The sequence below is a fragment of the Arachis ipaensis genome, chromosome B07 (genome assembly GCF_000816755.2).
Source record: "Arachis ipaensis cultivar K30076 chromosome B07, Araip1.1, whole genome shotgun sequence".
Lineage (NCBI taxonomy): Eukaryota > Viridiplantae > Streptophyta > Magnoliopsida > Fabales > Fabaceae > Arachis > Arachis ipaensis.
In genome coordinates, this window is record NC_029791.2 from 121,770,463 (window position 1) to 121,788,375 (window position 17,913).

Here is a 17,913-nt window from a genome sequence, read left to right on the forward strand (position 1 = left end):
AAAGACGCCTAAAACGTCTTTTTTTAAAGATGTTTTTTAGTAATTAAAATTTAACATATATAATCAATTAAATCATGTTATTTTTGTCAAAATTAGGCTAGACAAATTGATTTAACCAAAAAAATAGTGAATTAAATCTTGAACTGATCTAAATTAATATTATTTTTTTTATAAAAAATGACTATAATATTCTTATTATATTATAGAGAATGATTAAAATATATATATATTTTTAAAAATTCTAAATCCTAACCCTATGATAGAAAAATAAAGGACTGAAATTTAGGATTCTCAAAATTAATATATATAATAGAATTATTTTAGTCATTTTTTATAATAGGGTATTATAGTCATTTTTTATAAAAAAAATAATATTAATTTAGACCAGTTTAAGATTTGATTAACTATTTTTCAGTCAGATCAATTTATTTAACCTAATTTTGACAAAAATAACACGATTTAATCGATTATATGTGTTAAATTTTAATTATTAAAAAACATCTTCATAAAAAAACGTTTTCAACGTCTTTATTTGAGTGACTCCCAAATTTTAAACCTAGAAAAGAACGAGTTTCTCTTCAATAAAGTGACGATAATGTTTGGTTATAATTACATCCAAATCATGTTTTGTTCACTTATAAAAGTTACTTGGCTAAGAAAAAGTAAGTCTAAATAATACAACTTAAAACACATGTTTCTAATTGTGAGACTATTCTATCCGATTATATAGTTGGAAAGGGTGTATGTATTGGGGTCCCTCAATATCATGCATAATTACATAACATGAATCATGATAATGAAGAATGATTACTTAGAACCTACTCATTGTGGTGCATATAGGAAAGTAGCTCTTAATAGAAAATATTGAATCCTTTACCATGAATCAACGACTTTCCAAATAATATTTGCCGTGCCATAGTGGTTTAACTCATAATTAACTAAACATTGTCATGTGCATGAAGGATATAATTGCGTAGTTCTTTGTTATTATCCTTAAAATATGCATTAATCTTCTTTTGAACATGTACGTGGACGGAGGAGATCTTCCTTCCCTTGATGTGAACCATTTTGAGGAAAAATAAAAAAATCATAAAACTAGTAATCACATTATGAGTAAAATAATATATATTTAAAAAACAAAATACAAATATAACAATATTTATGAGAAAGACCGAGGAAGTGGAGAAAAGGTTCGAGTATCATTTGGCAAAAGCTTAGTCCTTTTCTAAGATCCCTTTAGAGGTAAGTAAATAGAAGACAGCAGAGAAAAAATGTGGCTAACGCGGCAATTTCCTTGGAGTTTAGGGAAAAATGTGACATACGAAATATTTGATCCTAACTGCATACCAAACACAATAACACGATTGAAACAACCAGCCCAGGCCTCATCTTGTTCATTAAAAAGCATATATATTATATCATTCCATTTGTGTAACAGAGAATAAAGTTTATATTGTTGAGGTTGTTGGGTCCCCTGCTTTCTGGCCAACTACTACAGTGGTTCTAGAATCTAGATGTATGTCATGGGAACAGTCATCAGTCAAGGAAACAATGCTTGAATAGAAGCATAACATTACATAGCCCCAAATTAAATTAAGCTTAGGGTAAAACCAATTTCACATATAACATGGTTTTTGCATATACTAGAGTGAAGTTGCTAGCAGATCAATGTCTTAGATTGTTTCCCAACCACCCAGAATCCCCAAAACGATTAGGCTAGACTTATGAAGGAAAAGAAGATATATTTCATCCCTTGTGTCACTTTTGCAGAGTGTATACCATGTTATTACTAATTTTGTAAATTTTAATGCATAACATATAATGGATGGTACTGGAAAGCAATCATAATTAAAGGTTAAATATAATGCACTTGCAACCAGAAAAGGTTTTAAGTAACTGAATAACATAATACTACAAATAATAGCTTTTACAACTATGCTGAAGAGCACAAAAATGCACAAGAAACTTCGAGTGAGATTCTTCACGAAGAAGCAATACATAATGATTAATTAGACACATTGACATCTCAATGTAGAAGGGGATGCATTAGCAGCAAGCCACAGAACACACCTATGTACTTATTTATATATTGAGCATGTCAATCTACATTTATGTTCTGAGTTTTTGTCTTCCCCTTCTTTAAATAGTCTTCTTCTGAGTCTCCCCAAATGTTACAGAAGAAATGTTTACATAGACCACATTCATAACCAAAAGAATGGACGCATTGCAAAATGTATCACTAATACTGATATGTTTGTTGCTGTTTGAAGGTATTTCCAACAAATGTTTACATCGGGCAATGAAGATATCTTGATTCGACAGAGATGCAAATGACTCGTTCATTTACGATGACAATCCATTCATGAATATGCTTACACCTCTTGGTTTCTTGTATCCCTTGAACCTCTAGTCTATAAAGGTGTAAGTAAACCACTTGTAAACGACTTTAAATCAATCAAGATTTAGCATGAGCTGAAAGAATGAGCAAACAAGGGAATACCATCACTCACAATATTGATATCTTGCAGGGACACCATGGTATCAATCAGCCTTGTCAGCTTCTTCACCATTCAACTCAGAAGCCGTATCTTCGGATGTTTCACTCTCCTTTGCTCGTTCTTTAACAAATTGCCTACCACGAGCTACCCTGATTGGTCTTCCCATAAAGATCTGCATAAGAACAAATATTTCCCACAACACTCCAATTAAAACGAGTTCAAGAATCAAGACGATAACTAAAAAAAATCACAAGAATGAGCACTACCAATATTCAGAATCCTAATTCAAGTAAATAAAGTGAAGTACAAAACCTTGAGAGTTACCTTTCCTTGGAACTCATTAAGTGCTGAATCAGCTTGTTTCTTGGATTTGAAGGCCACAAAACCATAGCCAGATGACCTTCTAGGGTTATCATGAAATATAACTGCTGCAGAAACAATGCTACCACTTCCATCATCAAAAAATTCCTTGAGATCTTTAGACCTTGCTTCATAGTGCAAGTTTGCAACAAACAAGTTAAATGTCACAGGCTTTGGTTTCACGGGTGGTGGAGTTTTCTTCTTCTTTATATGAGCGTAATTGAGTTTTAATATCCGGCCATCAAACTCCTAAACAGTAATCAGAGAAAAGAAACGTACATCAAGTAAAGGTCTCTTAAAAGATAAAACAGCAAATGCAAATTCTAAAGTAAATTCAATGACTAAACATAAACTATGTTAATTGAAGAACTCCCTGCTCATACCAAAGTGTTTGTAAGTTTTGGTTTTAGGGGGAATGGAAAGGGAAGGGAAGGGATTGGAGTGTAAGATGAACTAGACTAAACACCTGAAGCCCTTCCAATCTCTTTCTTCCCCTCCTTCAATCTTCATAACCAACAAACACTGGCTGCAAGTCATTTAGTTATCTTATCCCACCAAAACTAAATGAGTAGTAATAGCTATGAAGCACGGACATGAGACACGACACAACAGGACACACGGTCGTGCTAATGTCAACTTTTGTTAGACAGAAGGACATGTGTGTGTGTGCGTATAGAATTTTTTATATAGATTATAATATGTTGATATTTTATTGATACTAAAGTGCAAACCTTTTTTTAATGTTTTTTTTTAATTATATAAAGCAGTTTAGATAATTTTTTTGGCTATATGAATACTTATTTTTCTTTAACTTACCACTCCATAACCATAATAACCCTATGATGATAAGCACAAATGAGTTTCATAATAATTAGCCACACAAACATTTCTGTATCTGAAATTTTCAACCAAATCATAGCTTAAACGAAATGAACTGTATCTAACTCTGGTTCATGGAAAAACATTACCAAACCAAACAATAAAAATTTGAAAAGAGAAGAGTGTAAAGGGCATAGCAGCTGCTTACATACGATTCGAGATTCTGGAGAGCGGCACGAGCCTCTTCTGGTGAACTCATTTCCACAAATGCCAAACCCCTGTTCTTCGTCTTGTTATACATTGAGAGCTTAAAGAACACAACACACACACACACCATAAAAATAAGCATAAAACACTCCTCCATCACACCCTAAATAGAGAAAAGGGAGAAGAAATCAAACCTCAACTTGGAGCACTTTTCCATATCTCTCGAACAAAGAACGAATGTCTTCAGGGGTGCTTGTCCATGGCACGTTCTGGGCGAGCAACCTCGTCTGGGAAACCTCTTGCGCTGCATGTTCGTCGGTGGAGACACTAGGTGCTGCTTCAGCCTCAGCCTGAGCCTGTTGGGAAAATCTGAGAGTGAAATTAGGGTTTTGTTTGGTTGTGAGGAGTGTTGGGGTGTGATGAGGAAGTGATAATTGCAGGGGTTGAAAGGAAGAGAATGGATTGATGGTGGTGATGGAATGGATGTGAATGTTGGAGGATGATGAGAAAGAATGGTTGTGCGTAGAGAGGTGAGTCGTTGAAGGAATGCAAAGACTAGAGAGTAGCGCCATTACTACTCACTCACCAATGCCAGGGAAACTGGAAAGATAAGGGGTTTTGCTTTTTCCCAACCATCATTTTTATTTGCTCACAATGCTTCACAATTACAAAATCCAAAATAAAATTTTATATTGTTGAATTATTTTTTTGTTGTCTTTTATTTTTTTCAAATTCTTGAATACTGTATATCTTATATATCATTATTATGAATAACCTCATTTTTTTTTTGGATGGGGACTCGGACCAACAGCCTAGCCCGGATCTAGAACAGAAGATCCATTCCCCAAACAAAAAGAGAGGAAAAATATTGGAGACAAAGGTCTAGGTTTAAATAGCTGAGATGGGAAGATAAAAACACGGCATTTTTTCATGCTACAACCATTCAGAGAAGGGATAGAAATAGAGTTGAAAGGTTGAAGAACAGGAGAATGGATTCATAGAGAAACAAATATTTTAAATTTAATCGAAAATCACTTTAGAGAGCTGTTCACTACGGTGGGAAGAAGAAATTTTGAAAAGTGCATTAAAGGAATACCAAGAAAGGTTACAGATGATATGAATGAAGAACTAAACAAGGAGATAAATATGCAAGAAATTAAGGAGGCCGTGTTTAGCATGAGAAGCTTAAAGGCCCCAGGACCAGATGGTTTAAATGGTTTATTTTATCAGAAATATTGGCATATTATTCAAAAGGATGTTTTAGCAGTGGTGTAAGATGGGACAATTCCAGAAGATATTAATGAAATCACAGTGATTCTCATACCTAAGGTGGATAATCCAAAAAATTTGAATCATCTCAGACCGATAAGTTGTTGCAATTTTATTTATAAGATAATATATAGGATTTTAGTAATCAGGCTAAAAAGGATTTTGGATATTATTGTGTCCCCAATTCAAAGTGCTTTTGTGGGAGGGAGAATGATATAGGATAATATCGTTATTGTCCAAGAAGCGTTTCATAAAATTATAAAAAAAGGAAGAGAGGGGATGGAGGATTTAGCAATAAAATTGGATATGAATAAGGCATATGATAGGCTTGAATGAGACTTTTTGAAAGAGGTATTAAAGACCTTTGGATTTTGTTAAAAATGGGTGAAGATGATTATGAGTTGTGTTACAGGAGCTAATTACAGGTTTAAAGTGAATGGAAAACTAACAAAAAAAACTAAACCACAGAGGGGTTTAAGGTAAGGGGATCTGCTTTTACCCTATTTGTTCATTATTGCAGCTGAAGTATTTACTATCTTGATAAATAAAGCAGAGAGAGAAGGAGATATTACTGGTATGAAATTATCTCCAAATGTTTCGAATTTAACCCGTCTTTTGTTTGCTGATGATTGCATCATTTTCTCGAAAGCTAGAGAAGAGGATATGTATCAACTTATTCAAATCTTAAATGCTTACACAGAAGCCTCCGGTCAAAGAATAAATTTGGATAAATCTGGAATAATATTTGGGAATCAAGTTTCTATAAATATAAGAGTACAGATTGAAGAAATTCTTGGAATATCTACTTGGGATAATCCAGAAAAATATTTGGGCCTACTTGCGAAATGGGGAAGATCTAAGATAAAAGCGCTAGAATGAATAGAGGAAAAGGTTAATAAGAAAATTGAGGGATGGAAAGAGAAACTCCTTAATCAAGTTGGGAAAGAAATCCTAATTAAAGCAGTGATTCAAGTTATACCGTCATACGTCATGAATGTGGTAAAGCTGCCAAAGAGTTTTTGCAAGAGATTAGAAAGCAAAATAGCAAAAATTTGGTGGGATGGATCAGGGAAAGAAAGAGGAACACATTGGATATGTTGAAAAAGAATGACTAATAGTAAGAAGGATGGAGGGATGGGATTCAAAAATTTAGAGAATTAAAATATGGCATATTTGGCTAAGTAGGCTTGGAGACTTGTAAAGAATCCTGAGGCAATATGGGCAAAAAATTTAAAAGAAATATATTTTTTGGATGAAAATTTTTGGGAGGCAAAGGCAAAAAATGGAGACTCTTGGGTTTTGAGAAATTTAGTGGAAGGAACAGACTTTATTAGAAGGAATGGAAGATGGAGCATTGGAGATGGAAGTAATATTGATATATGAAAAGACAATTAGATTATTGAATGTGGGAGTTTAAAGATTTACCGGGATGATAGAATATCATTGGTTAAAGACTTATTGGTGAAAGGGGGAGGATGAAATGAAGAGTTATTACGACAGGTGTTTCCCCCTAATATAAAAGAAAAGATCCTAAGCATACCTATAAGTCTCTTCAATAAGGAAGATGGCTTCTTCTGGCCACACAGATTAGATGAAAATTATACTATAAAATCAGGATATTACATTACCAAATATGAAGAGAGAGTTGGTGAGGATAATTGAACATCTTCTAGTGATAATATAAAGAAAATATGGAGTGAGATATGAAAGATGCAAATACCAAATAAAATAAAGCTGTTCTTATGGAAGGCCTCACACAATATTATTGCAGTTAATTATAATCTTTGAAAAAGAAAAATTACTAACAGTCCAATATGGAGGATATGCAGGGATGGTGAAGAATCAGTGGAGCATGCTATCCTATTATGTCCATGGACAAGACCTACTTAGTTCAGAGCACAAATTCAGGCAATACCGGTGAATAATTCAATTCGAACATTTGCTCAATGGATGCTGAAAATAATCAACAAAATAAAACAGGAAGGCAGAGAAATGCAGGAACAACGGATAGGAAGTTTAGGATTCATGTGCTGGGCTATTTGGAAACAAAGGAATAATCATATTTTTCAAGGAAAAGAAATCAGTCCAAACAGAACAATTCAAGCAGCAAAGGTAATGCAAATTAAATTTTTATCGGCAATCGAACAGGTAAAAATGAAGCACAAAAGAGCAGAAAATAGGAGGATGAGAAACGTTACCTGGAGGGCTCCACCAAATGATTGGTTGAAAATCAATATGGATGCAAGCTTCAGAAAATCTAATAAGAAGGGAGCAACTGCAACAGTTCTTAGAGATTGGCAAGGAAAATTTATCACAAGATCAGCAACAGAAATCAAGGCTTTCTCCAGTCTTGAAGCTGAAGCATTAGCACTCAGGGAAGCATTGATAATGGCAAAAAATCTGCAGTTGAAAAAAGTTTTACTAGAGTCAGATAATTTAAAATTAATACAATCAATAAAGTCAAAATCTCATATAGGCGAAATACTAGCTTATTTAAAGGACATAGTACATCTTTTGAAAGATTTACCAGATGCCGGGATAATCTGGACTCCAAGGGAGGGAAATCATTTAGCGCATCTCATAGCAACACAAAGAGCAGCAGGTACACTTTCAAGCAATTGGTCAGTGAGATTACCAGTGATAATTGAAACCCAATTGAGAAGAGAAGCAGAGAAAGTTAGAAGAATTGGAGGAAGACCTATACATCACGAAGGTGCAATCGAGCAAAATAAAAACCGGGTTTTAACAGTACCCAATCAGGTGGTCATTGAAGTCAGGGAAGGAACCGGAGGGGGGTAGCGGACAGAGGAGCAACATGTGTTTAAACCAGAAGACAGTCACAAACTGGTACAAAATTAAAAAAGACAGAAATACGGCAAGAAAAACGAGAAAGACAATCAACTTACCTTTCAAGCTTAATCCGAAACAAGGATTATACATCGGAATCGAGCAATTTAGTAGAGAGGAACTCCCAGTGAGAAATTGTGGGTTCCTTCACCCTTTGCAACAGAGCTTCTATCAAGGGCGCTGCCAGCGGAGGAGACCTGAACAAACCGGCACAATCATCCAAGCATCGAATTCAGATCTCAAAAAAAAAAAGAAAAAAAAAAGAAGATGTTGAAGAGAAGAAGACCGGTATGAAAAGGAGGTCATGGGTGCATTGTTTTTCAACTTCACTACTTTCAACTTCCACAGGAATTAAGTTATTAAAGTCTAACTATCTATGTAAAAAAGGGGATTTGGATTTGGGGTGGGTGGGTTGTTGGGTTTGGGTAAGGTTGAAGGGCTTAGCCCAAGACCAAAAAAAAAAAAGACCCAAAACCCACCCACGCTCCCCACCCCCTTTGCGCGAGAGACTTGGTGGCCATCGCAGCAGCTTCAACACTTCAGCATTGTGACGCAGTGAACGGAACTTGAAGCACTAGTGACATCGTTGAAGGTCGTTCGTCTCTAGTCCATCACCCCAACAGTCTCGTCTTCTTAGCACCAGCCATACTGCATCTTCAACGCCGTCATCGACAACCCCCCGTCTTCCAGCAGCGGCAGTGCACATCTTGTTAACTCACCGTCTCTTTAACCGCAGTCACTTCGTCTACAACGCCTCATCACATCCTTCCAGTTGCGTTCATTCCCTTCGGTGTAGTTGTCCGCACATGCATCAGACACAACCTCGTCATTCTACCAATAACACAATCTCAAAACCCTAGATTAATGTCAATGAGCCCACCTTTGCAAACTCCTCCATCAATGCAGCAACCCTCCTAGCCCCCTCTACCTCATCTCCAAGCTTTGCCTCTGTTATCCGCACTGTGACCTAGAGCATCGAGTTGTCCTCCACAGCAACCTAATTAGAACTCCTCAGCTCCCAAATAGCTTCTGTCGTCAGTCACGATCTGTTTGCCAATCTTGAGATGGCAAAATGATCCTTTCGGAGAATGTTTCTGATGGACAATGGCTTAAACATGATCCAATTCTAGTGGAGAGTACCTGACCTGTGAACTTCACCACTTCATGCGCTAATGAGTTTGCTTCTCTGGGCACCCAAGTGAAGCCACAATTTGGAATGCCTCTTACTAAATACAATATGTCTTCTAGTATAACTTGAATTTCTGCAATTGATGCATGTGATTTTAGTGCTAAATGAGTATTTGATTATCTGAATCTATGATAACTTTCTCCATTTGAAAATTTTGTGACATAATTAAAGCTGCCCTAACCGCTAATGCCTCCGCAGCTAATGGCGAAGTGGCGACTATTGTGGAGTTAATTCCTGAGAGAAGGGTTTCGTTATGGTCTCTAAATACCACTGTAGTAGCTCCTGCAGAGTGTGCTTCAACAAACGCTGCATCAACATTGCATTTGATCCATCCTACCAGTGGCGGTCTCCAGGTAATCCTGCTGCCTGTTCTTCTTGCATTAGTTGAATTCTTTGTTGGTTCCTCTGTCATTTCTGCAAATTCTAGTTCCATTAGTTTAGCTTTGCAAATCACCGTTATAGGATTAGGATTAGTCTTCTGATATACTGCTTTCTTGCTTTTCACACCTCCCAAACTAGAAAACCAACCTTACTGCTGCAAAGATCATAGTTAGCCCCTGTATTCAGCTTCATTTTTCCTAGAAGATCCATCATCCACTTTCTAAAAGAAAAAACTGTTAGCGTCGTAGGGTAGCATTGAATTTGGGCTCCATACCAAGCTGCCCTTGTCCAGGGACATAGCAGCAAAGCATGCTCAGTGGTCTCTGATTCCTGCAAACAAATAGGACATATAGTTATTCTTTTATTAAAAAGATTTCCAAAAACAGGTAATATGTTATGCGAAGCTCGCCATAAAAAGGTTATGATTTTTTGAGGAACTCTTAATTTCTAAATCTCCTGCCACAAATACTTTAAGTCTTCATTGGTAGATGGGCTATTATTATTACCGAAGCTCCTTTCATTCCTAGCAACATGATATCCCGTCTTGATAGTGTAATTGCCATCCATTCTGAAAGGCCAGCTAAATCTATCCTCCCTTCCAAAAATACTTACTGGGGTTCTAATGATTTTATCGACCGAAGTTCCATCAAAATACATCTTTAACTTATCCATATTCCACCCCTCTCCCTCAACAACTAGATCCTTCACAAACTTAATATCAAGATTTCTAACCACAAGATTCTTATCCATGTTCATTATCCACTTATCTTCCAGGATTCTAGCTCTCTCTCCATTCCCTGTCAACCATCTTCTATTTCTCAAAAGAAAATCCCTACTATGTACAATACTTTTTCACATCCATGATGCTGCCCTTCCTGCCTTAGCATCTTCAAAATCCTCCTTTGGAAAGTAAATAGCTTTTAGTACCTGAACCCAAATTGCTTTAGGATTTTCCAAAATTCTCCACGCTTGTTTTGCCAAATGTGCTATATTCTGACTATATAAATCTTTAAACCCAATATCTCCATCCTTTTTACTGGCACATATCTTATCCCAACTCTTCCAATGGATACCTCTTTCCTTACCTGAAGACGCCCACCAAAATTTGGCTATTCTCTTACTAAGCCGTTGACAAAACCCTTTAGGAAAAAGAACCACATTCATAGTATAGGCAGTCTTGAACTATTGATTTGATGAGGACCTCCTTCCCAGATTGATTAAGGAGTTTTTGTTTCCAACCTCCTAGCTTATCCACCACTCTGTCCTCAATCCAACTGAGAGCTCTATTCTTTGATCTTCCCTAGTGAGCCAAAAACTCAAGATACTTACCTGGTTTATCCTAAGCTGACAAACCCAAAATCTCTTCTATTTCTACTCTATTCCTAATAGGAATCTGGTTTCCAAACGTGATCCCAAACTTGTCCAAGTTAATTCTCTGTCCTGAGGCTTCGGTGTACATGTTCAAAATAGTAACGAGCTGATAAATTTCCTCCTCACTATCTTTTGAAAAAATTATACAATCATCCGCAAAAAGGAGGTGTGAAATAGCTGGTGCAGTAGGGACGATTTTAACTCCCGAAATTCTGTCCTCTTCTCTAGCCTTATCCATAAGGATGGTGAAAACCTCAGCCGCTATGATAAAAAGGTACGGCGATAGGGGATCCTCCTGCCTAAGTCCCCTCTGCGGCTCAATGGTCGTCGACAAAAGTCCATTAATCTTAATCTTATCCAATGCGGGTTAAACCCAAATGTCCTTAGAGTTGCTTCTAGGAATGACCACTCCATCCTATCATAAGCTTTATTCATATCAATCTTAATGGCTAAGTTCTTGAAAGCATTCGTCCCTTTTCTATTCAAATCATGGAACATTTCCTCCACTATTACCAAGTTATCTTGAATCAGGCGTCCTCCCACAAAAGCACTTTGAATAGGGGATATGATCTTATTTATTATTTTTCTAAGCCTAATAACCAACACCCTAGAAATAATTTATAAATAAAGTTGCAGCAACTAATCGGCTTAAGCTGATTAAGAGTTTCTGAGTGATTAGTCTTAGGAACCAAAACTATAAAAGTTTTCCCAAAGCTGCTTGGTAAATTCCCGTCATAAAAAAACTCTTAACAACATCACATACCTCTTTAACAATAGTTGTCCAGTACTTTTGAAAGAAGAGACTATTTAGACCGTTTGGTCCTGGTGCCTTAAGACTTTCCAGACTGAAAGTAGTCTCTTTGATTTTCTTATTAGTAACCTCCTCCATGAGCTCCCCATTCATATCCTCAGTCAATTTAACAGGAATATGGCTTATGCAAATATTCATATCTAAATTCTCTGAAACTTTAAAAAGATTCTGAAAGTGACCTGCTACAAGCTTGAGAATATCCCTTTTCCCACGCACCCAATTTTCTGTAGAATCCTTTAATTTCTCTATCATATTTCTATCTCTTTTTTGGATGGTAGAGGTATGAAAGAAGGATGTATTATTGTCCCCATATTTAAGAATAAATTATTGTGTGTGCACAAGAATTAAGAATAAAAACGAGTGAGCAACAAGTATAAAAGAGTGTGTGTGTGTGTATAATAGTGAGGTGTGTGTATTTGTCAGAAGGTGAGTGTGTGTAACTAAAGTGAATTGGTGAGTGTAATACATTTTTAGTGAGTGCATGTGTTATTTTATACACATATAAAAGTGTGTTATAATTTTTTTCTTATAATTAAAAATTTGTAATTTTTCACATAGTCATAATATTTTTAAAATTGTCTACAGATAAATTATTGTGATCAGTTTCATCCCCTTTCTCATCTTTAAATTTTAGTTGCATTATTCTGTTTGTCCTATTACTCTGGCACCCAATAACATTGATTGCATGATCTTTTAGGGAACAGAAAAAGTACAAGAATCCTGATAAATATAGCAGTTGGTGGCGTCCGCCTGTTGAGGAGGTTGAGGAACTGACCTTTCACCAGAAATAAAGTCTTATTTTGAATCTTCACCAATGATCCTTGTTTGAACATCTACATTTTTTGTGTTAAATTACCTTGGAGGTGCTTGCAAAATTAGCAACTCATTTCACCAAAGTTCATTCCAGGCAGTGTGTGGATGAGGTTGAACTGGCTGAACATGTTGTTGGCTTGACAGGCAGCCTGGCATCTTGTCAATTTAGGTGCTTTATCAGTTTATCCTATTGTTCTTTAGAAATACAGTTACACGCACCCCTTCTTCTTTTCCACCCCAAACACCCCCCAAAAAAAGAGGAATTAAAATGCTGGTTATTTGTTGATTTAACTGCAGAAAGAAGTTAACTCGATTATCTGTGAGTGCAAATGGAGCCTTTGTTCCAAAGGACAATGTTGATCGTAATGTAATAAAGAAATCGTTGTGGTGAGTGATTTTTACATCTTTTTACAGTGCTAAGAACCTCATCTTAGTAACTACATGATAATCATTCAGTTATATTATCATGTTCATCACTTTGGCTTCTATGAATAGGTTAAAACTTAAAAGCTTTGGAAGTCCTTGTTAAGCGTTTTTATGGATCCAAGCAAATCAGTATGTTTCGTTTGTTGTCCTTTTTTTATTTTGGAAATGTTTAGTAATCAAAGAAAATCAGCCAAAAACAACCATAACTTGCCTTATTTAGCATTCATTAATTGTTGCGACAATTAATTAATGCTAAATAAGGCAAGTTCTGGCTGTATTTTTTGTCTACCTAGCATTACCCAAAAGATTAGAAAGCTCTATTACGCTTTATGATTGACGCGAAAAGAAACCAGCCATTAGAATTCTATACACTCTCTTTGAACAAACCTCTCACCTAATCTTCTATCGCCGCCAACCAGATTTTCTACTGTCAAGTCTTTAAGTAAAAATTCCTTCTCATGCTCCTGTCACAATACAAGTCTCGCATTTTCATACTAAAACACGTATAAATAGAAAGGGTAATGCTAGGTAGACTAATAATTAAGGGCAAGCATAAGGTTTTGCTGTTTTTTTGCATAAAACAATCAAAACACACACATAAAAAATGCAACGTCAACATTAACTCAACTGACAAAAGTACCAAAACAACCACAACATAAGCAAGAATGAAAATACTGACCCAATTTGGATAAACATTTTAATTAAACTTCTTTTAAAAAAATAGCTTAAACAACAAAGGCAACTATTCCAATGAAAATGTCAAAAACATCTTTTTATGATGATCTTTGTTTAAAAAGTGTAATTTATTTGTTTGGCCACACTTTAAATAAAAGTCCCACTTTTATAACATATGAAAATCAAGCCCTGAAAATCAAGCCCACAATTTATCATCCAATGGTTAAAATGAAATATCTTCACATGGTGACAATGATAAAATCTTCATTGGAGTAGCCACCAACAATAAATGGTTCTATTAAAAGTAACTTATAAATAAGTTATTTTATATTTAGATTTTTATTTCTAAAAGTTTAATTACTGTACAATTTAATGTCTTCACACTACTAATAATTAATTAGTTCTCTCTCTCTCTATATATATATATATGACAAAAACTCACGTGCATGTCATAAAATTGTTAATTGAGAATTTTTAGATGACATATTTGACTAAGACTCAGGTTGGATAAACAACTTAATTAAACTCCTTTTGAAAAAATAGGTTAAACAATAAATAACTATATTAAAAGTAACTTATAAATAAGTTATTTTGTATTTGAATTTTTAGTTCTAAAAGTACTTATTTTATAAAAATGTGATAAAAAATAGTAATATTAAGAGAGAAGTCATTTTTTTTAACACAACGAATAGTCCACTTAGCTTTCCAAGAGAAGCAATAAAATATTTTCATGCTTTCTTTTCTCTGACCAATTATGTTAGTAAATTCCTTTTTAAAACTTCAATGGCAAGAATGAAAGAAATCTTTCTCCCCGCCTGCATAGTGACTATTAGTATTACATACCAAACCCAAGACCGACACATACAACTGGCAAATCACTACAATGGTCTATTTTGTTATTTCTTATGCATTCTACAATCTGGCGAGTTCATTCGCAAGGGCGACAATGGTTGTCGTGTTGAATCTATATCATCAAAATCAAGCTTCCTGTCTATCGGGTTACTTGTTCTGGGACTAGACTTCCTCTTGTTTGACTGAAAACAAGAGTTAAAAGAGAGATAATTAGGTCAATCATATAGTGCATATCACAAGTATAGTGAAAATGAATAAGACTGAATTTATTAATGTATTACCTTTGCAGATGCACTGCTGGTATGTTTCTCACCAGAACTTGGATGGTTTCTTTCCTTGTAATACTTCAATAGCACTTTGTTCTCTTTCTCCAAGGTGTTATTTTCATTAAAAAGTAATTTGACCTGTGCATACAAAGCTAGGTTAGATACTAATGAATGATAAACATCCAACAATTACAAAAGGTCAACCAATCATTACCTCCTCCTCAGCTTTGAGAAGATTGGTTGTCAGATGCTCCTTATCTTTCTCAAGTGATTTGACTTTGGCAACTAGTGACAAAACTTTCTGGGTTGAGGGCTTTAAGCTACCAAATCCATAGTAAAAAAATCAAGCTCAAAAAACTGAATTTGCAAAAATGAAAAGATAACTTCAACAGTATGTGAGTCCAATATTCCAATACTATTTATGCTGCATGTATTACTAGAACGAGCCACGATATAACAGTTAAAACTGGCTACAGAGATTAATGACTAAAGAATTATGAGAAAAAAAAAGGGAACACATATCAGAGAAGAATGTGTAGAGGTTTGGGGCTCACCAGTCCCACATAGTCAGCAACTTCTTACAGTATTCATCCTTAGAATTTGCTTCCAAAAATGTGTATGTACAGTAATCATCTCCACTACTAATAGTTGCAAAAAGAGAGTCAAGTAGATTCTCTTCCTCAAGTGTGAATGTAGAAGAAGTATCAGCCTTCATGGGAAAAGCAAATATACAGGGTTAACATTGCCAACCAAAGGAACTAGAACTAGCAATTTGCAGAAGGTACTAGAGTTTCACCATTTAAGAACAAGAAAATTAACTGATTTACAGTAAGATTGACTAGTACACATAGGTTGTATAACACACTGATAAAGCACATTGATCACAAGATTGTATCATTGCAGCAACCCAACTATGAATGAATGATCATCTAGCCACCAACCACATCAGAAATTTAAGGAACCATACACACAATTATACTCACATCTCATAAAGTCACAGCTGCTATGATTGAAAGAAAAAAATGTTGTTCAGCACTGAAATCCCCTACAGTCCCGTTAATTAGCATTAAAATATTTTCTTGATTAGGATTGTTAGAAGGAAAAAAGCATACCAATGGCTGACAGATTCAACAAAAAAATTCTATATATATATATATATAGAAGAGAAAAGTATTAAGTACCAATTCATGGTAAGTCTTGTATTTCCTAAATTCTTCCTGCAACAACAGCAGCTCCCGCTCTAAATCTAGGACACGTGACTGAGCCTCCCTCGCCCTTCCATCGGCATCGTTCCCAAATTCCATCAACGCCTCTCTGTCGTGCTCAAACAGTACACACTCATTCTCCAAATTCTGGCATTTGGCCAGCAAATTCTCACACTCCATGGCCAACCTCTGATTCTCCTCAACGAACTTCTTCAGGGCTTGAGCATTCATACTCGATTCACACTGCTCCAAACCAAGAAATAAGTAAAAAATAGAAAACAGTAAAACTTATTTTATTTGGAGAGAAGATAATGAAAGTGAAACCTTAGTTCGTTCGACGAGTTCGTCTTTCTGCTTCAATTTGGAGAGAAGATAAAGGTTCTGTTCTTGGAGTCGCCGTTCAGACTCTCGCGATGCTCGGAGCTTTGTTACTAGGGTTTTCGACGAAATCGGTAGACCCAAGAAATCATCTATGGTTTCTTTGATGTAATCATCTACCTCTCGCGGAAGATCCATTCTTCTTCTTTCTGGAATTTGAAAATCAGTGTGCCGATGATTCAAACGAGAGAATAGAAAGGAGAAGAACGAAGAACACCAAAGCCCCAAATTCTAGGGTTTCTCTCAATGTGAGAGACGAACTTTCAAAGAGACGTTGAAGAAACTGATGTTGAAAAAGCAACAACCCTTGGGTGTGATCGGAGAATCAAACTCTTTCTATCTCTGACATTGTTTCTCTCACTCCATTCAAATTGAAAATTCTAGCCGTTGGGACCACTTTTTTTATATCGCTGGCTAGGATTTAATTTTTTAAAATTTTGGATTTTACTTTAAATAAAAAAATATTCAAAAAATAAGAAATTACACTTTAATTTTTTAAATAAAAATATAAAATTTAAAGAATTTAAATTCGTCTGACTAACTTGAAAGGTGAATTTTCTTTTTTGGTGGGCTCTCATGGGTTCATGGACAAAATGGGCCATCTATTCCACTCTTCATTATTGTGCTTGCCACTTTTTTAAAGGCCCAATTATAGATATATAACAATAAAAACTTTGAAGAGCGCTCTCCCTCCTGAGTCCGACCAATTTTCCAAAATTTTCCATAGATATTACTAACAATTAATTTAATGATATCTCTTTTAAGATATGATACTAGCTACTCCTTGGAAGCTGTTCTAAGATTCTTCAACCTTTTAATGATTTAGAATATTCATCATTTCGTTAGAGAAAAATTTTCAATGTTAGTCGTCATAATAAAAGTTGTACAAGTAACCACCTTAAAGTAAAGGAATCTTCCTGTCACAGCCCACATAATATATAGAGCGTCATGAGAAATTATTAAATTAAAGAAAAGTATATATAGACAATAAAAATATTAAATAATATGAACAATAGATATATTAGATATTTAATTTATTAGGTGTACAGATAACTATTCTAATATTAAGATTTAGGTGAATAATTTAATAATATAGTGTATTTTTATTTTATTAGGCAAATTTTAGAATCTATTATTTATATAAATTATTGTTTATCTAGCAAACTCCTTAAATTAAATAACGCATATTACACATGGCAGAAATATATGCGTGACAAATACTATATTTTAATTTTATTACTCGTTCCGACAATAACCTACCTAGGTATACTTTTTAGTTCGACAGTCACTCCTGTCTTGCAAATATACCCTCCAAATTTCCAATGGAAGCTTAAATCATTATTCCACACTCTCATCTCAACAAGCTAGCAATTTTGTGTTGCAAATGGAAAATTAAACATAAAGACGTCAGGATTCAGCAACTATATATATATGGGACCCTCGAAGGTTCAAAATGATCAAGACAATATAGAAATTTATTATCACTACTGTTGCCAAACTAGTTGCAATTAGAATAACAATATAATAAAATAAAAGATAAATTGTA

General features: G+C 35.0%; 2 protein-coding genes and 2 long non-coding RNA genes across 9 annotated transcripts; 1 reads left to right on the forward strand and 3 right to left on the reverse strand.

The window, feature by feature from the left end:
• LOC107606172 (28 kDa ribonucleoprotein, chloroplastic) lies at positions 1,885 to 4,525 on the reverse strand. Of its 6 annotated transcripts, none has more exons than XR_001612634.2 (6): positions 4,079 to 4,525; positions 3,886 to 3,984; positions 2,823 to 3,107; positions 2,511 to 2,670; positions 2,191 to 2,411; positions 1,885 to 2,154 (listed from the first exon to the last, which is right to left on the reverse strand). XR_001612634.2 is itself a non-coding variant. In XM_016308174.2 (5 exons), exons 1-4 carry the CDS (start codon positions 4,454 to 4,456, stop codon positions 2,542 to 2,544), a joined length of 891 nt encoding a protein of 296 aa, XP_016163660.1. In that variant the 5' UTR covers positions 4,457 to 4,525; the 3' UTR covers positions 1,885 to 2,411; positions 2,511 to 2,541. The 6 variants fall into 6 exon arrangements, 3 of the variants coding, with proteins under 3 accessions (XP_016163660.1, XP_016163661.1, XP_016163659.1); XR_001612635.2 differs by having other exon boundaries at positions 2,501 to 2,670; XR_001612633.2 differs by having other exon boundaries at positions 2,191 to 2,670.
• Positions 7,335 to 8,348, reverse strand: LOC110264416. Its single transcript, XR_002350574.1, has 3 exons — positions 8,060 to 8,348; positions 7,681 to 7,851; positions 7,335 to 7,553 (listed from the first exon to the last, which is right to left on the reverse strand). It is a non-coding gene; the product is annotated as an uncharacterized LOC110264416 (long non-coding RNA).
• Positions 12,448 to 12,993, forward strand: LOC110264417. Its single transcript, XR_002350575.1, has 3 exons — positions 12,448 to 12,513; positions 12,616 to 12,734; positions 12,863 to 12,993. It is a non-coding gene; the product is annotated as an uncharacterized LOC110264417 (long non-coding RNA).
• On the reverse strand, positions 14,337 to 16,754 carry LOC107606173. Its single transcript, XM_016308176.2, has 6 exons — positions 16,314 to 16,754; positions 15,966 to 16,232; positions 15,339 to 15,493; positions 14,999 to 15,104; positions 14,800 to 14,922; positions 14,337 to 14,700 (listed from the first exon to the last, which is right to left on the reverse strand). The coding sequence occupies exons 1-6, from the start codon at positions 16,503 to 16,505 to the stop codon at positions 14,563 to 14,565; spliced, it is 981 nt and encodes a 326-aa protein (XP_016163662.1). The 5' UTR covers positions 16,506 to 16,754; the 3' UTR covers positions 14,337 to 14,562.

What these genes read in the sequence shown, in the direction of transcription:
- LOC107606172 (XM_016308174.2), bottom strand. Translation starts at nt 4,456, where the DNA reads ATGGCGCTACTCTCTAGTCTTTGCATTCCTTCAACGACTCACCTCTCT. An exon ending in TCCAGAATCTCGAATCGTAT is followed by an intron (nt 3,108 to 3,885) that starts GTAAGCAGCTGC and finishes ATTACTGTTTAG; the next exon opens with GAGTTTGATGGCCGGATATT. An exon ending in TTAATGAGTTCCAAGGAAAG is followed by an intron (nt 2,671 to 2,822) that starts GTAACTCTCAAG and finishes GTTCTTATGCAG; the next exon opens with ATCTTTATGGGAAGACCAAT.
- LOC107606173 (XM_016308176.2), bottom strand. Translation starts at nt 16,505, where the DNA reads ATGGATCTTCCGCGAGAGGTAGATGATTACATCAAAGAAACCATAGAT. An exon ending in AACTCGTCGAACGAACTAAG is followed by an intron (nt 16,233 to 16,313) that starts GTTTCACTTTCA and finishes GGTTTGGAGCAG; the next exon opens with TGTGAATCGAGTATGAATGC. An exon ending in TTCTCAAAGCTGAGGAGGAG is followed by an intron (nt 14,923 to 14,998) that starts GTAATGATTGGT and finishes TTGTATGCACAG; the next exon opens with GTCAAATTACTTTTTAATGA.